The sequence below is a fragment of the Natator depressus genome, chromosome 23 (genome assembly GCF_965152275.1).
Source record: "Natator depressus isolate rNatDep1 chromosome 23, rNatDep2.hap1, whole genome shotgun sequence".
Classification (NCBI taxonomy): Eukaryota; Metazoa; Chordata; order Testudines; family Cheloniidae; genus Natator; species Natator depressus.
The window spans coordinates 19,503,313-19,525,753 of NC_134256.1; the positions used below are offsets into that span (position 1 = coordinate 19,503,313).

General features: G+C 61.1%; 1 protein-coding gene and 1 long non-coding RNA gene across 2 annotated transcripts; both read right to left on the minus strand.

Moving 5' to 3' along the window:
* Nucleotides 1-14,168: 14,168 nt before the first annotated feature.
* LOC141976364 (uncharacterized) lies at nt 14,169-16,058 on the minus strand. The gene is made up of 3 exons (XR_012636102.1): nt 15,893-16,058; nt 14,924-15,059; nt 14,169-14,285 (listed from the first exon to the last, which is right to left on the minus strand). It is a non-coding gene; the product is annotated as an uncharacterized LOC141976364 (long non-coding RNA).
* Nucleotides 16,059-21,162, minus strand: LOC141976887 (osteoclast-associated immunoglobulin-like receptor; the record flags this gene model as incomplete). Its single annotated transcript, XM_074938053.1, has 4 exons — nt 21,059-21,162; nt 20,431-20,718; nt 19,847-20,134; nt 16,059-16,174 (listed from the first exon to the last, which is right to left on the minus strand). Coding segments are annotated over exons 1-4 (729 nt in total), but the record flags the coding sequence as incomplete, so codon positions are not given.
* Between the last annotated feature and the right edge of the window lie 1,279 nt (nt 21,163-22,441).

Here is a 22,441-nt window from a genome sequence, read left to right on the forward strand (position 1 = left end):
CTCTAAGGTACCACAAGTACTCCTTTTCTTATTGCGAATACAGACTAACACGGCTGTTATTCTGAAATCTGATTCCAGTTAGAGCGGTCACATGAAAGTCCGCCAGGTGTGGATAAGCTTCTTCCATGGCCCATTTTGTCTGTTGAGGGGCCATCACTCGAATGCTCCATTCGCAATGTGCTGGCTAGACTCCATGTAAACGGTCCTGTGGGTGTTACCACAGGAGCAAACACATTTGAAAGACAGGTACCTAGTCAATATCCATAACTGCAGATACAAAAACGGTGCATGCATACAAACAGGATAGTCTTATTCAGCAAACCCTAACTTTTCCATTGACCCCTTACATGACATACTTCAGAGAAGATTTGTTGCAACTGAGTAACAGTGGTAGCAACAACGATCTACATGGTCATATTTGAATCATATAATGTCACACCACGTCCCCCCTGCCCCGACCTCGGCCTATCCCCCAAATCTCCCGTAGCCTGGCTGCTCTTTGCAGAGGGTCTCACCGGCCCAGAGAGTTCAAGGGGTTTGGAAACTCTCTCCCTTGCCAGCGTTACCCAGGCCGGGGAGGCTTGTTTCAAACAGAGCCCTTTGTTTTACTCAGCTCCTGGGCAAACCCCCAGCAGCAGCCATTCAAAGGCAAAGCTTTCAGGTTAGACCCACGGACAAGGAATCAAACCCGGCCTTTCTATTGAAACGGGGGCTGCGTGACTGCGGCCAACAGCCGGAGTCAGACCGGCTCCAAGTCTTGCTCCGTCGGGAGTCACCAGAGCAGAATCGCTTGTTTCCAAAACAGCCAGGCTTTGTGGGGAGGAACGGGTTCATTTCACTCTCCCGACAGACGGGAAGGGCAGGCGCTGACCGCGCTCCTAGCAAACAGACAGAAGGGAGGTGGGGGAGAGACAGGATGGAAATGGGGGTGAAATACAGCTTCTGGGGATGGTGTCGGGCGCTGGCCGTGAGTTAGTGACGAGTGGGTGCGTTGGCTGCAAGGCGACCCTGACCGCTGCTCGGACCCTGGGTGGTTACAACCTGGCCAGGGCCGCTCCTGGGTTGGGTCCGTTCTCCTTAGGCAGGGCAGGTGGGCATCCGATGTTACTCTGAAATCTGATTCCAGTTAGAGCGGTCACATGAAAGTCCACCAGGTGTGGATAAGCTTCTTCCATGCCCCATTGTGTCTGTTGATGGGCCATCACTCGAATGCTCCATTCGCAATGTGCTGGCTAGACTCCATGTAAACGGTCCTGTGGGTGTTACCACAGGAGCAAACACATTTGCACCTGACTGCAGCATCCCATGGAAAGCCAGGAGAGTGAGCTAGGAGAGGACGAAAGACACAGCGGGGTGGCAAACAACCCAACCAGAGAAGGGAAAAGGATCTTGTCACGGAGTGTACAGAGTGTGGGGGAGTCCGGGGCCTGCACCCCTCTTCCTGAGATTCACTGAGACTCTCAGCCAGCCAGTAAAACAGAAGGTTTATTGGACAACAGGAACACAGTCCAAAACAGAGCTTGTGGGTACACCCAGGACCCCCTCAGTCAAGTCCTTCTGAAGGAGCAGGGAGCTCAGACCCCAGCCCTGGGGTTCCCTGCGTTCCACCACCCAGCACCAAACTGAAACTAAACCCCCCCAGCAGGCTCTCTCCTCCAGCCTCTGTTCACATTCCTGGGCAGAGGTGTTACCTCCTCCTCCCCCTCCTGGCTCAGGTGACAGACTCTCAGGTCTCCCATCCCCAGTGAAACTCCCCTGCCACATTTCCAGGTCAACACTCCCCCCTCCCTGCTGAGTCACATCGTCACATTTCTCCTCCCTTCGAGACTGAACTGAGCGGGGTCACTCTGACCAGTGACCTGGGGAAGTTCAGGGCCCCCTCTCCGGGACAACGCGTCCGCTATCATGTTGGCACTTCCCTTTACGTGGACCACGTCCATGTCGTAATCCTGCAGGAGCAGGCTCCACCTCAGGAGTTTGGGGTTGGCTCCTTTCATCTGGTGCAGCCAGGTCAGGGGAGAGTGGTCGGTGTAGACGGTGAAGTGTCGCCCGAAGAGATAGGGCTCTAGTTTCTTGAGGGCCCACACCATGGCCAGGCACTCCCTCTCGATGGCCGCGTAGTGTTGCTCCCGGGGTAGCAACTTCTTGCTCAGGTACACGATGGGGTGTCTCTCCCCCTTTTTATCCTCCTGCATTAACACCGCCCCCAGTCCCATGTCTGAGGCGTCGGTGAACACCACAAAGGGCTTGTCAAAGTCTGGGTTTGCCAGAACTGGGCCACTGACCAGAGCCTCCTTCAGTGCCCGGAAAGCCTCCTGGCACTGCTCGGTCCAGACCACCTTGTCTGGCTTCCCCTTCTTGCATAGCTCAGTGATGGGGGTGGCTATGGCGCTAAAGCGGGGCACAAACCTTTGATAATATCCTGCCAACTCAACAAAACCTTGGACCTGCTTTTTGGTGTGGAGAGCAGGCCAGTCTCTGATCACCTCCACCTTAGCTGGTTCCGGCTTTAGGCGGCCGCTCCCCACCCGATGGCCCAGGTAAGATACTTCCGCCATCCCCACCTTGCACTTCTCAGCTTTTATGGTCAGCCCAGCCCCCCGGAGTCAGTCCAGCACTTGTCTAACCTGGGACACACGGTCCTCCCAGGTCTGGCTAAAGACACAGATGTCATCAGTATACGCCACGGCAAAACTCTCCATCCCCCTCAGTAGCTGGTCCACCAGGCGCTGGAAGGTGGCCGGCACTCCCTTGAGGCCGAGAGGCAGGGTCATAGAGCCCCAGAGGGGTGATAAAGGCCAATTTCAGCCAGGCATCTGCATCCAGCGGCACTTGCCAGTAGCCCTTTGTAAGATCCATGGTGCTAAGGTACCGAGCTCCTCCCAGCTTGTCTAGGAGCTCGTCAGGCCTGGGCATGGGGTAGGCATCAGATACAGTGATGGCATTGAGCTTCCGATAGTCCACACAGAACCGGACCGACCCGTCCTTTTTGGGAACCAGCACCACCAGCGAGGCCCAAGGGCTGGCAGATGGCTGGATCACCCCCAAAGCCAGCATATCCCTGACCTCTCTTTCCAGGTCCAGAGCAGTTTTCCTTGTGACTCGGAAGGGGGAGCATCTTATCGGCGGGTGCGACCCTGTCTGCACCCGGTGGACAGTCAGATTAGTGCGTCCCGGCTGGTTGGAAAACAGCTGTCGGTAGGGATGCAGCACCCCCCTGACCTCAGCTTGCTGGACAGGGGTTAGCTGATCCGAGAGGGGAATTGTTTCCAGGGGGGAACCAGCTCTGGTCCCAGGCAATAGATCTACTAAAGGGTCATCTCCCTGCTCCTCCCAATGTCCACACACGGCTAACACCACATTCCCCCTGGCATAATATGGCTTCATCACATTCACATGGTAAACCCGGCGGTGGTGCGCCCGGTTCGACAGCTCCACCACATAGTTTACCTCATTGAGCTGCTTGACAACCTTGAAAGGGCCCTCCCAGGCGGCCTGTAGTTTGTTCTTTCTCACGGGGATGAGAACCATCACCTGATCCCCGGTGGCGTAGGCACAGACCCGTGCCGGGTGGTCATACCAGACCTTCTGCTTCTTCTGGGCTCTGGCCAGATTCTCCCTGGCCAGGCCCATGAGTTCAACAAGTCTCTCTCGGAAGATCAGGACATACTCCACCACTGACTCTCCATTGGGAGTGGCCTTCCCCTCCCATTCATCTGTCATCAGGTCCAGGGGGCCCCTCACCCTCCTTCCATATAACAGTTCGAAAGGTGAAAATCCGGTAGACTCCTGGGGTACCTCCCTGTACACGAATAGCAGGTGAGGTAAGTACTTGTCCCAATCCTGCAGGTGCTGGTTCATAAAGGTTTTCAGCATCATCTTTAGTGTCCCGTTGAACCTCTCCACCAGCCCATTGCACTGGGGGTGATAAGCTGAGGCCCAGTCGTGCCGGACCCCACATTTCTCCCACAAGCACCGGAGCAGGGCCGACATGAAGTTGGAGCCTTGGTCTGTCAAGAATTCCTTGGGGAACCCCACTCGGCTGAAAATGGTCAGGAGCGCATCCGCCACGGTGTCTGCTTCAATGGAAGCTAAGGGCACTGCCTCAGGGTAGCGGGTGGCAAAATCTACCACCACCAGAATGTATTTCTTCCCTGACCTGGTCGGCTTGCTCAGAGGTCCCATTATGTCCATGGCCACCTTCTGGAAAGGTTCCTCTATGATGGGCAAAGGTCTCAAAGCTGCTTTCCCCTTGTCCCGGGCCTTCCCCACCCTCTGACAGGGGTCACAGGGTCGGCAATACTGCCGGACCGTGGTAAAGACCCCAGGCCAGTACAAGTTCTGTAGCAACCCCTGCCGGGTGCGCTGGATTCCCTGGTGCCCTGCGAGGGGGATGTCATGGGCCAGGTACAGTAGCTTGCAGCGATACTTCTGGGGGACCACCAGCTGCCTCCTGATCCCACAGGACTCCACTTCCCTTGGGGGAGCCCATTCTCGGTACAGGAACCCCTTCTCCCACTGGAACCTCTCCTGGCAGCCTCTCCTCATGGTCCGTCCCACACTGAGGTCGGCCAGGTCCCTGAGCTTCCGCAAGGAGGGATCTTTCTGCAACTCGGCCTGGAACTCAGCGGCTGGGGAAGGGATGGGGCCCGGTTCCCTCTCATTGGCCGGGTCTGAGTCCACAGCCTCTCTGAGCCGTGCCCCTCGGCGCTCCCTCCCGACCAGGGTAGGGTCCTGCGCCTCCGGTGTGGTACCCTCCCCAAGGTCAGGGTGCAGTGCCCCTCGCCGGCTCTGGCTACGGGTCACAACCAGGGCGATCTGGGGGTTACTTGGCCAGTCCTCTAGGTCCCCCCCCATCAAAACCTCAGTGGGCAAATGGTGGTGCACCCCCACGTCCTTGGGGCCCTCCTTGGCCCCCCATTTCAGGTGTACCCTTGCCACGGGCACCTTGAATGGGGTCCCACCCACCCCTGTCAGGGTCAGGTAGGTGTTGGGCGCCACCCGATCTGGGGCCACCACCTCGAGCCGGGCCAGCGTCACCTCTGCGCCTGTATCCCAGTATCCATTGACCTTCCTCCCATCCACCTCCAGGGGAACAAGGCACTCGCTCCGGAGGGACAGTCCCGCACCCACCCTGTAAACCGAGAACCCTGAGTGCAGAGCCTCCAGCCCTCTGGCGGAGCTGGCCTGGGGTACTCTTCCCTCCCGAGCAGGTAGTAAGCTGGCAGCCCCCCTTGCCTGGGCCGTCTGCCGCTCGTCCAGCTGGGTCCCTCCCCAGTTAACCCAGGGTAGGTTGGGTCTGCTCAGTCTGTCCCTGAGCCTGGGGCACTGGGTCCGTACGTAGCCTCTCTGGCCACAGTGATAGCAGCTCAGGTCACGTTGGTCCCCTCGAGCGGGTCGGAGGGTCCCGACTCCAGGCATTTCCCTTTGGAGGGGGTTCTCCCTATTTCCCCGCGGGAGGTCCCAGGGTGACTCTCTCTCTGCATCGGGGGGGGCTGTTCTTTTGGGACTCCTCCCTGCTACCCCCTGACCGACTGTTCACAAACTCGTCGGCCAGCTGCCCTGCGTGCCGGGGGTTCTCGAGCTTTTTGTCCACCAGCCACAGCCTCAGGTCGGAAGGGCACTGTTCATACAGCTGCTCCAGTACGATCAGGTCCAGCAGGTCCTCTCTAGCTTGGGCCCCAGCTGCCCACTTGCGGGCATACCCCTGCATCCTGTTGACCAGTTGTAGGTAGGTGACCTCAGGCGTTTTACGCTGACTCCGGAACCTTCTCCGGTACATCTCGGGGGTCAGCCCAAACTCACAGAGCAGGGCCTGTTTGAACAGTTCATAGTCCCCTGCCTCCACCCCTTTCATTCGGCTGTACACCTCCACGGCTTTGGGGTCCAGTAAGGGGGTGAGGAACTGGAGCCTGTCTGCAGGGTCAACCCTGTGCAGCTCGCAGGCATTCTCAAAGGCCGTCAGGAAGCTATCTATGTCCTCCCCCTCCTTCCGCTGGGCCAGGAAGCACTTATCAAAGCTCCTTGCCGTCTTGGGTCGCCCCGCACTCACCGCAGCCGGGGCCCCACTGCTCCTCAGCCTGGCCAGCTCCAGTTCATGCTGTCTTTGTTTCTCCTTCTCCTCCTGCTCATGCCTACGTTGCCTCTCCTTCTCCTGACGTTCTCTCTCCTTCTCCTCCTGCTCATGCCAACCTTGTTTCTCCTCATGCTGACGCTGCTTTTCACGGTCCTCCAGCTCCCTCATTTTCATCTCCCTCTCCCATTCCAGCCGCCTCCGCTCCAGGGATGGGGAGCTCCGCTGGGAGGATCCCCTGCTGGCTGCCGGGGTCAGGGTGCCCTCGGTCTTCACTGGGCTTCCCCCAACCCCTCCCCCAGGCATAGGTAGGAAGGGTCTCGGGATGTCCTGGGCAGCAGTCTGACCCCTCCCAGCCCGGTCAGGCCCCAGGGCCCACGCTGCGTCCACCGGGCGGCTTCCCTCAGGGACAGGGATCGGGTCATCCAAGCGATCCCTCTCCTCCAACTGGGCAATCAGCTGTTCCTTGGTGGACCTCCCAATGCGCAGCCCCCTCTACCTGCACAGCTCCACCAGGTCGCTCTTAAGGCGTTTAGCGTACATCTCCCTGCTGGCCACTCGCAGGCCGGGCAGCTTTCCACAGTTTCCAGGAAAAACCCCGAGGGTGCCAGTCCTTCTTGAGGTCACCACCTGTTTGCCAGGGTCGAGCTGCAGACTCCTCCGCCCCTGGGACCGCTCGCTGCAATCCCCAGGGGGACCCTGTTACTGCAAAAGTCCTTCTCTCTGGTCACACACTCCCAGGGGTTAACCGCCCCCTGGAACGGTCTCTCTCTGAATCTTCAGCACACCTGGTCCCCGTCAATCCCCCTTCGTTTTACTGTTCCCCAGTCACTTACTGCAGGAAGCGCCGTTCACGGGGTGCAGTAGATCCCACCGCTACCACCAGTTGTCACGGAGTGTGGGGGAGTCCAGGCCCTGCACCCCTCTTCCTGGGATTCACTGAGACTCTCGGCCAGCCAGTAAAACAGGAGGTTTATTGGACAACAGGAACACAGTCCAAAACAGAGCTTGTGGGTACAACCAGGATCCCTCAGTCAAGTCCTTCTGGGGGAGCAGGGAGCTTAGACCCCAGCCCTGGGGTTCCCTGTGTTCCGCCACCCAGCCCCAAACTGAAACTAGACCCCCCCAGCAGGCTCCCTCCTGCAGCCTGTCTTCACATTCCTGGGCACAGGTGTTACCTCCCCCTCCCCGTCCTGGCTCAGGTTACAGGCTCTCAGGTCTCCCATCCCCAGGGCACATTCCCAGGTCAACACTCCCCCCTCCCTGCTACATCACAGATCTCCAGGGCCTTCAGGGCCCTGCTAATCAGCTGTCCCCACAGGCGGGCTGGGGGCTGCCGGTCAGGGCAATGGGACGACTTCCAGCTCGCAGAGGGGAAAACAAAGGTCCTTAAACAAGAGCCAGGCGGGCCGGCTCCGTCCCCACGCTGGTGCGTCACGCTGCTCAGGGTGATGGTGACCCCTCTGCCCTTCCCCCATGCTGGGGCACCCAGGCTGTAGCACGGCATTTGGCGGGGAGATCAGCTCACCTACGGTCTGCCCCTCCTCCAGCCGTGAGCAACCTCGGCCAGGATCAGCGCAAGGGCCAGCAGGACACCGGCGCCCAGGGCCAGACGGACGATGTTGCCCCGGGAGTTATCTGGGGGTGACAAAGGGGGAGGGGTGTCGGTGCAGTTAGACCCACTGGGGCCCTCTCTCCCCACCCTGTCTGTGTCCCCGTGCAAACCCCTCGATCCATCCCACTGCAGGGAACCCCTCCCCATGGCACCTGGGCGCCACATACCCCTAGTAACTCCAGCCATTCTCCCCACCCAGCCCTTCGTGGCTCCCCATGGGGGCGGCTTCTTGGGCAGAACGAGCCTGTTTAACTGGCCGAGTGGGTCCCCTCCCCTGCCCCCTCGCTGCCTGGGCCCTGGGGCAGAGTGACTAGGAGACACCGATCTGGGGCCCTCACCTCTCACCACGAGTAGCGCGGGGTCACAGGGGTGGGAAATGGCAACCAGCTCCCTCGTGGTGACCCCCCGGCTGGAGCGGACAGAGACGGAGGGCTTGGGCAGAGAGGGCTCTGGGGGCAGAAGGAGACAGGCTCTGAGATGCAGACCCCAGGGAGGGAGGGGCCGACTTGGCGACCCAGACACCCCTCCCCCTGCCCCCGCACAGCTCCCCACTGAGTGCTGGTTTTCCAGGGGAGTGGGAAAGTGCCCGGGATTCAGAGCTTGTGGGAGGGGCCGGCTGAGCAGCCCCTGGGGCCCGAGCCCTCTGTGCGTCCCCCGAGACGAGGAGTATCCCCCTGGGAAAGGCCCCTGCTCTGCAGCTTCCCCTGGGGGCAGGGATCCCCCCTCCCTCAGCCCCAAATCTCCAGCGACTGCTGCTCCCCCCTAGCTGGGGAACCCCGCAGTGACTCCGTCCCTGCTCCCCGGCCGGGTGTCCCCTCTGCTGAGCCCAGGGCTTATGGCAGAGCCTGGCTCTGAGGTCCCATCGGGTCCAAGCCCCCCTGAGTGTCTGGCTGGCTGTGGGGCTGGGAGAAGGGACGCTGAGGCAGGCCCCTCACCTGCCACCACCAGCTCCACGGGGTCCCTATGCTTTGACCATTCAGTTAGTTCTGATTTGGTACCTCCCTCTGTCATCCAGCCCCACACCGGTGATGGGGAAACCGGCCTCATTCCCAGCAGGGTCCTGCATCTTTACCAGCCGTCCGTTCTTATACAGAGCAAACCTCATGCCTGGCTGCTCCCCCCCCTCCACCCCCAGCTCAGTCACCCCCCGGGGGTTCATGGACAGGGAGGGTTTGGGAAACTTTCCCTCTGGGTTGAAAAAGAACCAGGTCAGTGGGGAAGGCGCCAGCCCTGCCCTGTTGGTTTCTGTCTATCTCTCCTACCCACGCCCAACCCCTGGGTGTCCAGAGACTGCCCCGTCCTCACAGCCCCTGGGAAATACACAGCAGGGTGAGCAGGGCATTTCAGATCCGCCGCCCCTGTGAAAAATGCCCGTCAGGCTCTGATCTCAGCCTCCCCGGGGTCGATCTGGAATCACTCCAGACTGCACTGGGGACAGGGCTGGGTTCTGATCTTAGCCCCTGATGTCAATCTGGAGTCACCCCTGACTGCACTGGGGACACCCAGCCCCTGCAAGATAAATTCAGGGGGATTGATATGAGTTTTGGGGGGAAGGTTCAGGGTTCAGCTCCTCTTTTCCCCTCCCCCCATCCATAACACTAATGTTCCCCAGAACCCCAATCCCCCACGGATACTCACGTCCCGAAACCCCACTCTGCCCAGTCGGCCAGCAGCCTGGAGAGGAGACGGCTTGTTAGGGACCAAATCCCAGAGCAACTGGATCCTACACCCTGGTCTCAGATCCCCTCCCCCATGGACACACACCCTGGTCTCAGATCCCCCCATCATGGACACATGCCCTGGTCTCAAATCTCCCCCATGGAAAACATGCCGTGGTCTCAGATCCTCTCCCATGGACACACACTCTGGTCTCAACCCCCACCCCCAATGGGCACACGCCCTGATCTCAGATCCCCCCGCCCCCCCCGATGGGCACACACCCTGGTTGTCTCCAATACTGATTGAGGAGGAGGATGGTGAGAGCAGACGCCATGATGGGGCCAGTGGGGGGCCCCTCAGCGCTGCCACCAACACCCCGGTGCCCAGTTCCACCCATCCAGATGCCCGAGTGGGAGCAGAATGAGGCACTGAGCAGGGGCTGCAGCTGCGGGAAGCCGGCGATGGCTTGTCCCTTACTGTGTCCTCGCACCTTTGCTCTCTCATCTGCCAGCAACATCTACATCGGTCAAAATAGCCCCAGCAAACCACGTCCTCGCCCCCGCGCTGGGCAGGGGGCTCCCCGGAGATGTGGGGTCACTGTCACCAACACCTCCCTGCACATCGGGGCAGAGCGATGGGCCCTCCTGTCCTGTGTCTCACTCCCTGCTTGTTGGGGGTCTCAGTGGTGAGAGTGGGGTCTGGAAGCCAGGACTCCTGGGTTCCACTCCTGGCTCTGGAAGGGGAGCGGGGTCTCTCCTAGTCCTAGGGCAGAGACCGACTGGTTCAGTGGGGTGGGGAATGGGACGTGGGACCTCTCCCCTCTCGGGGGCGCCGGCTCCGATCCTCAAGGCAGGGGCACAAGAAGACTCAAGTATCCTTTCTCCAGTGGGTGGGGGTCCCGTATCTCTTTGATCCCCACAGCCCATGTCCCCTCCTGACCCGCAATCCCATCCCCGTTCTGCCCCCTCCATGTCCCCTCTGCCCACTGTCCCATATCCTCTCACATCCCTGTCCCCTCCCCTGTTCTTCCCCCCAGCCCATGTCCCCTCATGTCCACTCCCCCTCTCTGACCCCCTGGCCCACGTCCCCTCACACGCTCTGTTCTGCTCCCAAGCCTGTCGCCCCCACACCCCTGCTAGCCATGGCCACCGTCTCCCATTGCTCCCCAAGGGAAGGAAGCCCGCGGGTGCTCTCAGTTAACATGGCCGCCCCCTCGCCCCCTGAAGCCCTGGCAGGGCGGCCATGCTGCCCCCTCTAAGATGACCGATGCCTCAGCCTGGGGGTGGGCCTGGTGGGGGACAAACCTGCCCCACCCGGACTGTCGGGGTGGGGTGATGGCTGCCTGGGAAGGAGCCCCCCGGCTTCTCTGACCCTAGACTGACTCCCAGCTCATGCCCCCCCAATTCCCATCTCTTGATCCTGCCCCATGGCCATGGGGGGTTGTTGCCTCCCCCCCGACACCTCCCCCTGGCTTGAGCTGCCCCATCTCAAGTGGGAGTTAGTGTGAAAACAATCCTGCCCCTTACACTGAACAGGGTTAAACACGGGCCGGGGGCGGGGTCCAGAGCCCGCAGCCTGCTCAGCCCCACAGCAAACCCCCAGTGACCCCTGGGACCAGCTATTACAGACCCAGCAGAGCAGGAACCAGGGAGCCGTGGCAGGCGCCGTGTGAAACGAGGGGTTTGTTCCGGCCTCGGCCCCGTTCGCTGGAGCAAGTCTCTAGCCGGAAAATCCCCCGGGTTTGGGTGTCTCCCCGCTGGCCCCAGAGACGCTAGCGACTGTCCTGGGGGGCAGAGGAGCCGGCGGAGCTGGGCTGGAGCCAGCGTCGCCGCGGCTGCTGTGAAAGTCTGACCCCGTTTCCTCCTGGGTTGGGGGTTCAGCCAGGGGAGGGGCGATGGTGTCAGGGTCCCTCTCTCCGGCCGCTCTGGTCAGGACGTCTCCGCAGAGCAGGGTCCGGGGGGCCCGGGGGGCCCAGGAGACGGGGGGTGGCAGCCAGGAGGGCGAAGCGAGTCTCTTTCTTTAAGGCCCCAAAGGGAGGTGGGCGGCACAGCCCATCCCCGCAATATTTTATCCACCAATGAGGCCTCGTTTCCGACACCCCAATTTTGGGTCATGGAGTTCTGCTCCCCCCTCTTCTCCCGTGTCCCAGGCAGGCCCCAGCCCGGCCCGTGGGGTCCGTCCGGCGGCCGCTCGGGTTGGACGAATCCCGTCTTTGTGTCTCGCCGACTTTCCCCCCAACGTTCATTCGTCCAGGTTCTCGTGATGCTGCCTGAACTTCTCACTCGCCTTCGTCGGCTGAACCCACCATGGGGGGACATTGGGAGGCTCCGGTATCACAGCCCCCCCTGGGGTGGGGAGATTTGGGGGGCAGGGGAGCAGGAAACTCTGGGGGTTTGTACAATAGAAATGCAGGCAGGGGACGTCTAGGGAGAAAGGGGGGAGAGAAAAGGGGCTGGGGGACCCCGCTGCAGAGAGAGGAGGGGGACGGACACCTGGGGGGCAGTAAGTGCCGTTATTCCAGCGCCAGGGTCAGACGCAGCGTCCCCACACACAGGGGGCCAAGGGCTCTGTCTCAGGGCACTGGAGTGTGTGCGATTCTGCGGGTTGAGGGGCCTGGCTCGGGGCTGGGCGATGAGCCCTGGTGGTCCTGTGGGATTTAACTACCCAGCCGCCGGTTGGAAAAGCGCTAGGGCCAAACGCACGCTGCCCAGTGAGATCCTGGATGCCATGATGGGGCCCCGGGAAGGGGGGGCCAGTGCTGCTGCCAACACCCTGGTACCCAGCTCCACCCAGCCCTGAATGAGGCACTGAGCCAGGGTTGCAGCTACAGGAAGCCAGCGATGTCTCATCTCTTCCTGTATCTCTTACACATTATCTCTAATCTGCTGGCCAAATCTACCTCGACCAAAGCAAGCAGAGGTCCCTGCAACACCCAGGAAACCTTGGGACCGTCAGCCTGGCCAGGCATCATGCCACGTGCAGCTTGTCTGTGTCTCTGTGCGGAGAAGGGGACAGCTCACCCTCAATGTACCCTGCAGCCTTGGGGATGGTGAGGTGGGCTGGAAGCCAGGTGACCACAGGGGCTGGTCTTCAATCTTTGACTGACCACTATTTCCATGCAGATTCCCGCCCCATCAAACCCAGCTGGTGACCCATGTAGGTAAAATTAGTACATGATCATGCAATTAAAGGAGGTGTGGCACATGGCCAAGTGGGCAGAGTTAAGGTTGTTCAGGAAACTTTAACTCTGGTAATTGCTGATTCTGGAAAGTTTGATGTTGCACCTTTCTCTCTCAGCCTGCCAACCTGCCCACGTGCGACACGAGCCGTGGCACCGTGTGAGGAGCGGGCACGATGGGGGACGCCTGGGTTTGCCTCCCCTTCTGCCATAGCTGAGCGGTGATGATGGGTTTACACTGTAATGCCTGATTCTAAGGGGCTTTTCTCAGTGTGTGAATTAAATAAACCAGGTTCAGAAAAAAACTGGAGAAAGAGAAATTCCATCCCGGGCCCCCCAACGGGTCACCAGCCGGGAGAGACCATCGATATTAGGCATCAAAACGACAGAAAAAAAACACATTAATTTCCGCCCCACCTGTGCGCACTGAACGTCGTGGAACTGCTCTGGTGTCCCCCGCTGGACACTCACTCTGCATCCCGCAGTGTTTTAAGATACCCCAGGAGCTTAAACCGCCTCTTTCCCGGTATCTCTCCAAAGGCAGCCGTCTGGGAGACAGCTTAGCACTCTCCGGAGGGAGGGGTACGACGCACACAGAGACTTCGCCCGGCGCCGGGGCTCTGCCTGGAATCACGCGACAAACGCACCGGTCCGTACAGAACCGAGAAACCCTGCCTGTGTTTCCCCACTCCTGCTCGCCCGTCCTTGAGGGACCATCTCCACTCAGGGGACAGACGACTAGGGCCCCTCCACCACTGATTTATCGCCGTGTCCGGGGCGATTCCATTGCAATGGGTGGACACTTTAAGTCAACTACCCTCTTTTGTTAGCCCTTTGACACCCGCATTAAAGCCCAGCCTGGATGCCTGGTGTGACAGGGCCGCCAATCTTAGTTGGGGGGGGGTCTGTGCAGCGCCTGGCATGATGGGGTCCCCGATCTCGGTCATGGGTGGGGGTCTGTGCAGCACCCTGAGCAACAGGACCCTGACCTTGGTCATGGGGGTCTGTGCGGCGCCCAGCACGATGGGGACACTTACACTGTCCCAGTGGCGGCCCTTTGCACTAACACTGGCAGTGTGGTAATAACAGGGTGTGAGGGAGGAAGGGGCCGGGGAGACACAAGCTGCCAATCACCAGACACACACCCCCTGGGGGGGGCATCACACTTTCTTTATTGAGGCCGGGTCCCTGGTCCGTATAACCAGGGCGGGACTGTATAAATACAGGAGGTGCCGGGCAGCGGTGAAGCCCAGCGCTCGCGGCTCCAGAGGGGGGCGACATGTGGTACCATCCCTCAGCCCTCTCCCGCCGGCAGCTCCCCTGCCCGCCTTGTGGGGGGGCTTGACCGACCGTTCCAGGGACCAGGCGGGCTCCCCCAGCGCTGCCCCCGCTCCGAAACGTCTGCTCTCCCTTTGCCAGGGCGATGGGGGACCCACCCTGGAATCTGGGGTGGCCAACGGCTGGGATGGGGGCAGAGCGGGGAGCTGGTGGGAGGGGCTGAGATAGCCCAGGGTGGAGAGGATGCTGGGGGGCAAGATCACAGTATGTTGGGGGGGGCTAATGGGGGAGGGGGAACAGAGAGGACTGGGTTGGACAGGATGAAGGGGTGGTTGGCAGGTGGGGGCTAGGGGGCTAGAATGGATGGGGTGGGATAGAACCGGCGGGGGGCGAGGTGGAGTGGGGGGTGAATCCCAGCAGAGGGGGCTGCATGGAGTGGGGGTCCTATTCCTTCCCTTAGTTGCCTGCGAGCCCGTGACGGCCTGTGAGGGGAGAGAGAACCCCGTTAGCTGCACTCCTGAGACCCCCCCTTCCCAGACAGAGGGGCCTCCCCAGCCCCCCTGGGACAGATGGGGTCTCAGTCCCGCTCCTCCCACCCCAAACCCCAGCCCTCCCCCTGAGTGTGGGGAGCCGCAGGGGAGTGTCAAGTGTGAAACAGATTAGGGGGAGGGGCAACTTCACCCCAGATCCCCCCTGAGAGCTGGGCTGTAGCGGGAAATCGAGGTGGTTGTGCTGAGGAGGGGGCGCAGGCACCTGTCAGGACTCCTGGGTTCTCTCCCTGGCTCTGGGCGGGGAGTGGGGTCTAGTGGTTAGAGCAGAGGGGCTGGGAGCCAGGACTCCTGGGTTCTCTCCCTGGCTCTGGGCGGGCAGTGGGGTTTAGTGGTTAGAGCAGAGGGGCTGGGAGCCAGGACTCCTGGGTTCTCTCCCTGGCTCTGGGCGGGCAGTGGGGTTTAGTGGTTAGAGCAGAGGGGGGCTAGGAGCCAGGACTCCTTGGTTCTCTCCCCAGTTCTGGGAGGGGAGTGGGGACTAGTGGTTAAAGAGGGGGAGGGGGGCTGGGATTCAGGAATCTCCAGCATGGCCTCGTCCCCACCTCCCCCCCCCACCCCCAGGACCAACTCACTGGCCTCAGCCTTGCAGGTGTCTCTCCTCCCAGCAGGCCTGGGCTACAAAGAGCAGAGCCAGCAGCAGGACAGCGACCCCCAGGCCCAGCCGCAGTGCATTGGTCTGGCTGTAATTGGTGCCCCCAGAGCGCGAGCCTGGGGGGGGCAGGAAGGAGACAATGGAAAAAAAATACACGGTTAGAGATCGGCCCTCGCAGCTAACAGCTTACGGGGAGAAGGGGGAGAAAATCCACCCACACTGCTCCCGCCCCCGCCGTGAGAGGAGAGAACCCAAGAGTCCTGATCCCCACCCCTGGGCTCTAACCGCTGGACCCCACACTCCTCCCAGAGCTCAAAATACTCACCCCTCCGTCCATCCCACCATCCCTCCCCCACAACCCTCCATCCCTCTGCGTACACACCCCTCTATCCCTCTGCCATGCCCATACACACCCCTCTATCCCTCCATCCCTCCCCATACACACCCCTCCGTCTATCCATCCCTCCGCGTACACACTCCTCCATCCATCCATCCCCCCAGCCCTCCATCCATCCCTCCCATACTCACCCCTCCATCCATCCATTCCTCCGTCTATACACCCCTCCATCCATCCCCCCAACCCTCCATCCATATATCCCCATACACACCCCTCTATCCCTCCATCGCTCCCCATACACACCCCTCCATCCATCCATCCCCCATCCCTCCGCGTACACACCCCTCCATCCATTCCCCCAACGCTCTATCCATCTGTCCGTGTACTCACCCCTCTCTCCCCCCACACCCCTCCATCCATCCACCCATCCCCACACACCTTCTCCATCTGTCCATCCATGCCCAGCCCCCATGGTCCCTGGCCAGTTCCCAGGCAGGACTGTAGCCAGTCCACATCCAGCGCCCCACTTCCCCCACCCCAGCTTAGCCCAGTGCACATATGGCCAGACTGATTAACCCTTGAACTGCTGGATGCCCCTGGCCGCGCACTCACCTTGGGTCTGCACCTCCGTGTCATTGAGATCCAGGTCGAAATGGGGTCCCGGTTCCTCTGGCCCGTAGCGGCAGCTGAAGACCCCGCTGGGGCCCAGGACCTGCTCCTCCGGGAGATTGAAGCCGGCCGGCCCATTGTCCCCATCGGCTGCGATCCAGGCCAGGGGCTCGGGATCCCCGTCTCGGTACAGGAAGAACCAGCCACCCGGGGCGTCGGGGACGGAGCAATTCACCCGGAGCTTCCCGCCCACGTCCACGAACCTCTCCCGGGCGCTGGGAACGTCTGGAAGAGCCAAGAGCCCCCGTGAGATGCTGCTCCTGCCCCGCATGGTCCCGATTGTACCCGTGCCGGGGCAGGGTCGTCAGCCTGCAGGGGGCGCTTCCACCCACGGACCCTATGGCACCACCCCACAATGCACTGGGGTGCATTACCCACCAGCCCTACACACACCTCTATCCATCCCTCCCGATAGACACCCCTCCATCCATCCCTCCCTCCCCAGACACACCCCTCCATCCCTCCCCCATTCCTCCATCCCTTCCTCCTTCAATCCCCCCCATCCATCCCCATACACACCCTTCCATCCTTCCCTCCCTCCCTCCCTCCCTCCCCAGACACTCCCCTTCATCCGTCCCCCATTCCTCCATCTCTGCCCAGACACACCCCTCCATCCATCCCTTCCTCCATCCATCCCTATAGACAACCACCCACCCCTCCATCCCTCCATGAACCCTCCAGCCATCCCTCCTTCCACCCTTCCATCCCCACACACGGCTGTCCGTCCATCCAGCCGCCCCCATACACCGCCAGCCAGCCACTGCCATAGACCTCCAGCCGTCCCCAAACCCGCCCCCCATGACATGGAGCCAGAAAGGGCTAAGCACCTAGCAGGCTACATGACCCAAGTTCAGCCTTTAGGGACATATTAGTGCCAATGTCAATGGGGATTGGGGCCATTCCACGTGAGATACACTGGAGCTTCGAAACGTGGCCTTGTCAGAGCGTTAGGAGAAGCTAGTGAGTGTCTTTGTCTACGGTTTCCCAGAGCAGCGGTTCTCACCCTGCTGTCCGTGGCCCACTTGCAGCCCAATCAGCACACAGCTCCAGGGCTGGAGCACCCACGGCGGGGAAAAGTGGGGGGTACGGAGCACCCACCAGCAGCCCCCCCAACAGCTCCCCACCAATGTCCCCTCTGGTTTTTGACGGGCCGGGCGTGCAAAAAATTGCTTCTCTGCCAGTTGTTGGGCGCGCGGTGTTTCGCCGTGTGTGCGGGGTTTAGGATCTGTGTGCACGCCCAGCTTAGAGGGACCAGTGCTCCCCACCACCACCACCCCAGCGCCTCCAGCCCTGCGGATCAGCACCTCCCCTTCCCTCCCCGTGCCTCCCACCTGCTGCCATCAGCTGTTTCTCGGCATGCAGGAGGCTCTGGGGGGAGGAGGGGGAGGAGCGAGGACGCACCATGCTCGGGGGAGGGGGGAGAACTGGGCAGGAAGAGGTGGGGCGGGGGTGGAGAGGGGGCAGGAAGAGGCAGGGGTGGAGTGGGGGCAGGGCCTGTCGCAGAGCTGGGGGTCGAAGACCCCTCAGCACTTTGGAAAATCGGCGCCCGTGCACATAACACATTGCGGCCCACCGTGGTCAATCGGTTGAGAACCACTGGCCTCTATCTTGTTAGGGGTTAGCAGCTGTGACGAAGCGGGACTGTTCTTAATGTTTCCTCTGAGTAGTGTGGGGGTGCCTCAGTTTCCCCTATGCAGTTCTTAAGTATCTAGGGGGTGGGGTAAGGGTGTATGATCCTTGCAGAGCCCTAGAGGGCAGGTGTGTGCAGGGGTCTGGACACAGAGAGTGGCCAACACCCTGTTTCCTGGCACCTGATGGCCTGGGCCCTTCCCCCCTGCAAGGTGAGAGCTAAAGGGTTGGAGAACAAAGGAATCCGGTTACCCCCTAACCCGGGAAAAGGACAAAGCCCGGGGGCGGGGGGCTGGAGGAAGTTTCAGTTTGGGGCTGGCTGGGGACATGGAGTGAAGTGCAGACGGGGTTGTCTGGCTCACTGCCCCCCAAAATGGACCCGGCTGAGGCATCCTGTTCTCTGCACCTACAAGCTCTGTGTTAGACCATGTCCCTGTCGTCTAATAAACCTTCTGTTTCACTGGCTGGCTGAGAGTCACGTCTGACTGAGGAGCTGGGGGGCAGGACCCTCTGGCTTCCCCAGGAGCCTGCCTGAGCAGACTCGCTGTGGGAAGCGCACGGAGGGGCAGAGGATGCTGAATGCTCCTAGGTCAGACCCAGGAAGGTGTAGCTGGGTGAGCTGTGTGTCCTGCAGACAGGCTGCTCCCAAAGAGGAGACTTCCCCAGAGTCCTGCCTGGCTTCGTAGGGAGCAGTTCCAGAGCATCGCCCGGGGACTCTGTGACAGCAGTGTAACCAGCCGGTTCCTGTCCGTCTCTATGCTCTACTGATTCAAAGAGCAAACGGGAATATTAACCTTTAGATGGAACTTGGCTGTAAAAATGTCCTTGTCTATATTTCTCTTTGAAACTCGTAATAGATCATCTAGGAACTGCTTTAGGGATAATTACCTTATACTGCTGAATGCACCTAGTGACCTGGGTCTACTGAGTCCAACACATCTACATAGAAAACAGGTGATTCTACTTCAAAGCCACCAGACTTCCCCAAGGACTGCAGGTCGCTAAGAGGCTCCCAGAGAGCTAGGAAAGGACTTGTGGGCCCTGATCCTGTCGTCTCAGATCTGCTTAAGCTTCATCAGGGGAAGTTCAAGCCACCAGGCTGGGGTCTCCAGCTCCAGTCTGGGGCACCCGGGCATTGGACTGAACCAAAGGACTAATTCCAAAAGAACGTTTTGCGACTCTAAAGCTCACATCTCTGCTATGAACCTGACCTAAGAACTGTATTCGGGTCTGTACGGATACTGATTTTTGAACCCATGCGCTCGCTCGCTCTCTCTTTTCTTTTTTAGTAAGTTTGAGTTTAGTTAACAGGAATTGGTTGTGAGCGTGTATCTGGGTAAGAGCTGAGATATTCAGAGACCTGGGGCTGATGTGTCCCATCCTTTGGTATCGGTAGAACTTTTTATACGAGGAACAAGATTTTCAGTCATCCTCATCTTACGTGAGTGGGAGCCCAAGGCTGGGTGGCTTTAAGGGAGCTCTGTTTTGGCATCTGGGTAACCAGGAAGGTGTTGGAGAAGCTCTGGGTGAATCAAAGTAGTTGAATAGCCACCAGCTTTGGGGGCCTGTCTACCGCATTCTTTGCAAGTTGCCCTGATTGAGCAATCTCAGTGTGGCCCCCCAGGAACTCGGTCACAAACCTGCCATCCATCCCCCCATCCCCCCACACCCTTCCTCTATTCTGCCATCCTTCCATCCATCCCTCACACCCTCCCTCTACCCCCCGTCTCCACATCCATCCCCCCACACCCTCCCTCTATCCCCCATCCCCCCATCCACCCATCCCCTCACACCCTCCCTCTATCCCCCGTCTCCCCATCCATCCCCACACCCTCCCTCTATCCCCCAATCCATCCATCCCCCCAGATTCTACCTCTATCCCCCATCCCCCCATCCATCCCCCCACACCCTACCTCCATCCCTCACACCCTCCCTCTACCTCCCATCTCCCCATCCATCCCCCCACACCCTCCCTCTATCCCATACACCCTCACTCTATCCCCCATCCATCCATCTCCCCAGACTCTACCTCTATCCCCCACACCCTCCCTCTATCCCCCCATCCATCCCGCCACACCCTCCCTCTATTCCCACATCCATCCCATAGACATTCACATCTATACAAAATGAGCTGAAAAAATCGTGCCCTAGAGGGGAGAGGCCCCGAGCCCCATTCCCCACTCCCTGAGCCAGCCAGTCCCAGCCCTGGGGCCGGATGGGAGCCGGCGCTCCCTAGAGGGGAGAGGCCCCGAGCCCCATTCCCCCCACCTATGACGCTGAGCTCCAGGGGGTTGCTGGCGTTGGACCAGGCGAAGGGCTCGCTGGTGGTGTGATAGTAACAGGTGTATCTCCCCGAGCTGGCGGCGCTGGCGTTCCCCAGGTGGAACTCGGCCGTGGGGGGGTCTCCGCGAGGCGCCCGCTCAGTCCAGAACTCCCGCGCCCGGTACAGCACAAAGCTCATCCCCGCATACGGAGCCCAGCACCGGATCGTCCAGGTCTGGCCGGCCAAGACCTCCGCGCCGGGGCTGACGGCGATGGATGGCTTGGGGTAGCGATCTGGACCGGGCACAAGGGAAGCACAGCGTTGGGGTGGGGTATTGGGTACCCCGAGCTGGGGTGGGGACTGTGGGGGGGGGCAACTGGGAGAGCCCATTATCCTCCCACCTGGCTTAGACCCACGGGCCCATCTACCCCGGTATCCCGTCTCCTTCCTTCCCCCAGGATCAGACCCATGGGCCCATCTACCCCAGCATCCCGCCCCCTCCTGCCCCGCGGGGCGGATCCGACCCCCGGGTCCATCTTCTGGCATCCCGCCCACTCCCTGCCCCTGGGACCAGACCCTCAGGACTCACCGCTGGTGACGTTAGCGGGGTCGCTGAGCGGGGACTCCACCCGCCCCCCGGCCGCATCCCGGTTCCAGTAGCCGCAGCGGTACCGCTCGCCAGGGCCAACGCTGGGCAGCAGGAACGTGACCTCTGAGCCCTGCGCTGGGGCCCGCTCCTTGGCCACAGGGCCCGGTGTGCCGTCCCGGTGCAGGGTGAACCAGCCGGCCCCGAGCGGCCCCGGGACAGAGCAGCGCAGCCTGATCCCCGCCTCGGCACCTGTGGCCCGGTCCCAGACGAGGGACGGCTTCGGAAGAGCTGGAGACACAGAGTGGGGGGGGGAGGCCTCTGGGTGACCCCCAAATAACCCTCCTTCCCTCCTCCCTTTGCCCCCCACCCTACCTGAGCCCTCCATACACACAGCCCCTCTTCTGGCCCTACCCGTCACAGCCTGCACCTTACCCTGCCCTCTCCCCTAGAGCCCCTGCCCTGCATTGCCCCACCTCACCGAGGAGTCTCCATGGGCCCCAGGGTGACCCCCTTCTTGATGGCCTGTACAGTCCTCATCTGCTCTGACAGAAATAGAACCCAGGAGTCCTGGCTCCCAGCCCCCCTGCTCTAGCCCCCTTCCAGCTGTGGGGCGGGCAGCGACACTCACCGACCGTCAGGAGCAGGACTGGCAGAGTCACGGCCATGGTGTGCAGCCGCGCAGCCAGCGATGGGGAAGTGGCAGGCCTGGGACGGAGGCACTGGGAGAAACCCAGCTCTAGGAAATGAGCCACTGGCCACAATGGAAAATCTCCACTTCCGATTCCGATGGGGGCCCAAACACTGTGGGGGGTAGGGGGCCTGCACCTCTGCTACATGTATTACGGTAGTGCCAACCAACCTCAGGGGGCCCCGTCGCGCCAGGCGCTGCACAGACCGACACCCCCCCCCCGCACACACACACACACACACACACACACACACACTGAGCTCAGGGACCTGTCACGCTGGGCGCTGCACAGACCCCCCCCCACTGAGCTCAGGGCCCCATCGTGCAGGGCGCTGCACAGACCCACCCCCTGCAACACACACACACTGAGCTCAGGGCCCCATCACGCTGGGCGCTGCACAGACCCCCCCCCCCACTGAGCTCAGGGCCCCATCGTGCAGGGAGCTGCACAGACCCCCCTCTGCACACCCTGAGATCTGGGCTCTGTCCCGCCGGGCGCTGCACAGACCCCCCCTCCCCCGCACACACACACACGCTGAGCTCAGGACCACGTCACGCCATGTGCTGCACAGACACCCCCCCACACACAGATCGCCCCCCCCGGACTGAGATGGGGGGTCCCATGGCACCGGGTGCTGCACAGACAGGCCCCCCCGCTCCCCTGACCAAGATCAGGCCCTGCCGTGCTGGGCGCTGAACACAAAGTGAGGGACACTCCCTAGAGCTCACAGGTAAATAGACAAAGGAAGGACTGTTCTCCCCATTTCACAGATGGGGAAACTGAGGCACAGAGCGATTCAGTGATTTGCCCAAGACCATATAGCATGGGGGCAGGAGCGATAGAGCCAGGAATTGGACCCAGGTGTCCTGAGCTGCAGTGCTATGCCTTACCAAGACCAGCCTTAGGCTACCTTGCACTCGCCCTGCCACCCAGCCAGCTCTGGGAGGGGAGTGGGGTCTAGCCATTAGAGCAGGGAGGGCTGGGAGCCAGGACACCTGGGTTCTCTCCCTGGCCCTGGGAGGGGAGTGGTGTCTAGTGGTTAGAGCAGGGAGGGCTGGGAGCCAGGACACCTGGGTTCTCTCCCTGGCCCTGGGAGGTTAGAGTGGTAGAAGGGCCATCTCCACCCCAGAGCCAGGAAGGGAACCCAGCAGTCCTGTGCCCACTTCCCAAGTGCTGGGGACTGAGGCCGCTGGGCAGGGAGCCTGGCCACCCCAGCGCGGTTCACCCCGCCCAGGCGAGCCCTGTGCTGGGTGCTCTCTCCCTCCCGAAAGTCCCTGGTGACTCAGAGGAAGCAGATGTGTGATGGGGGGGGGCTGTCCCCG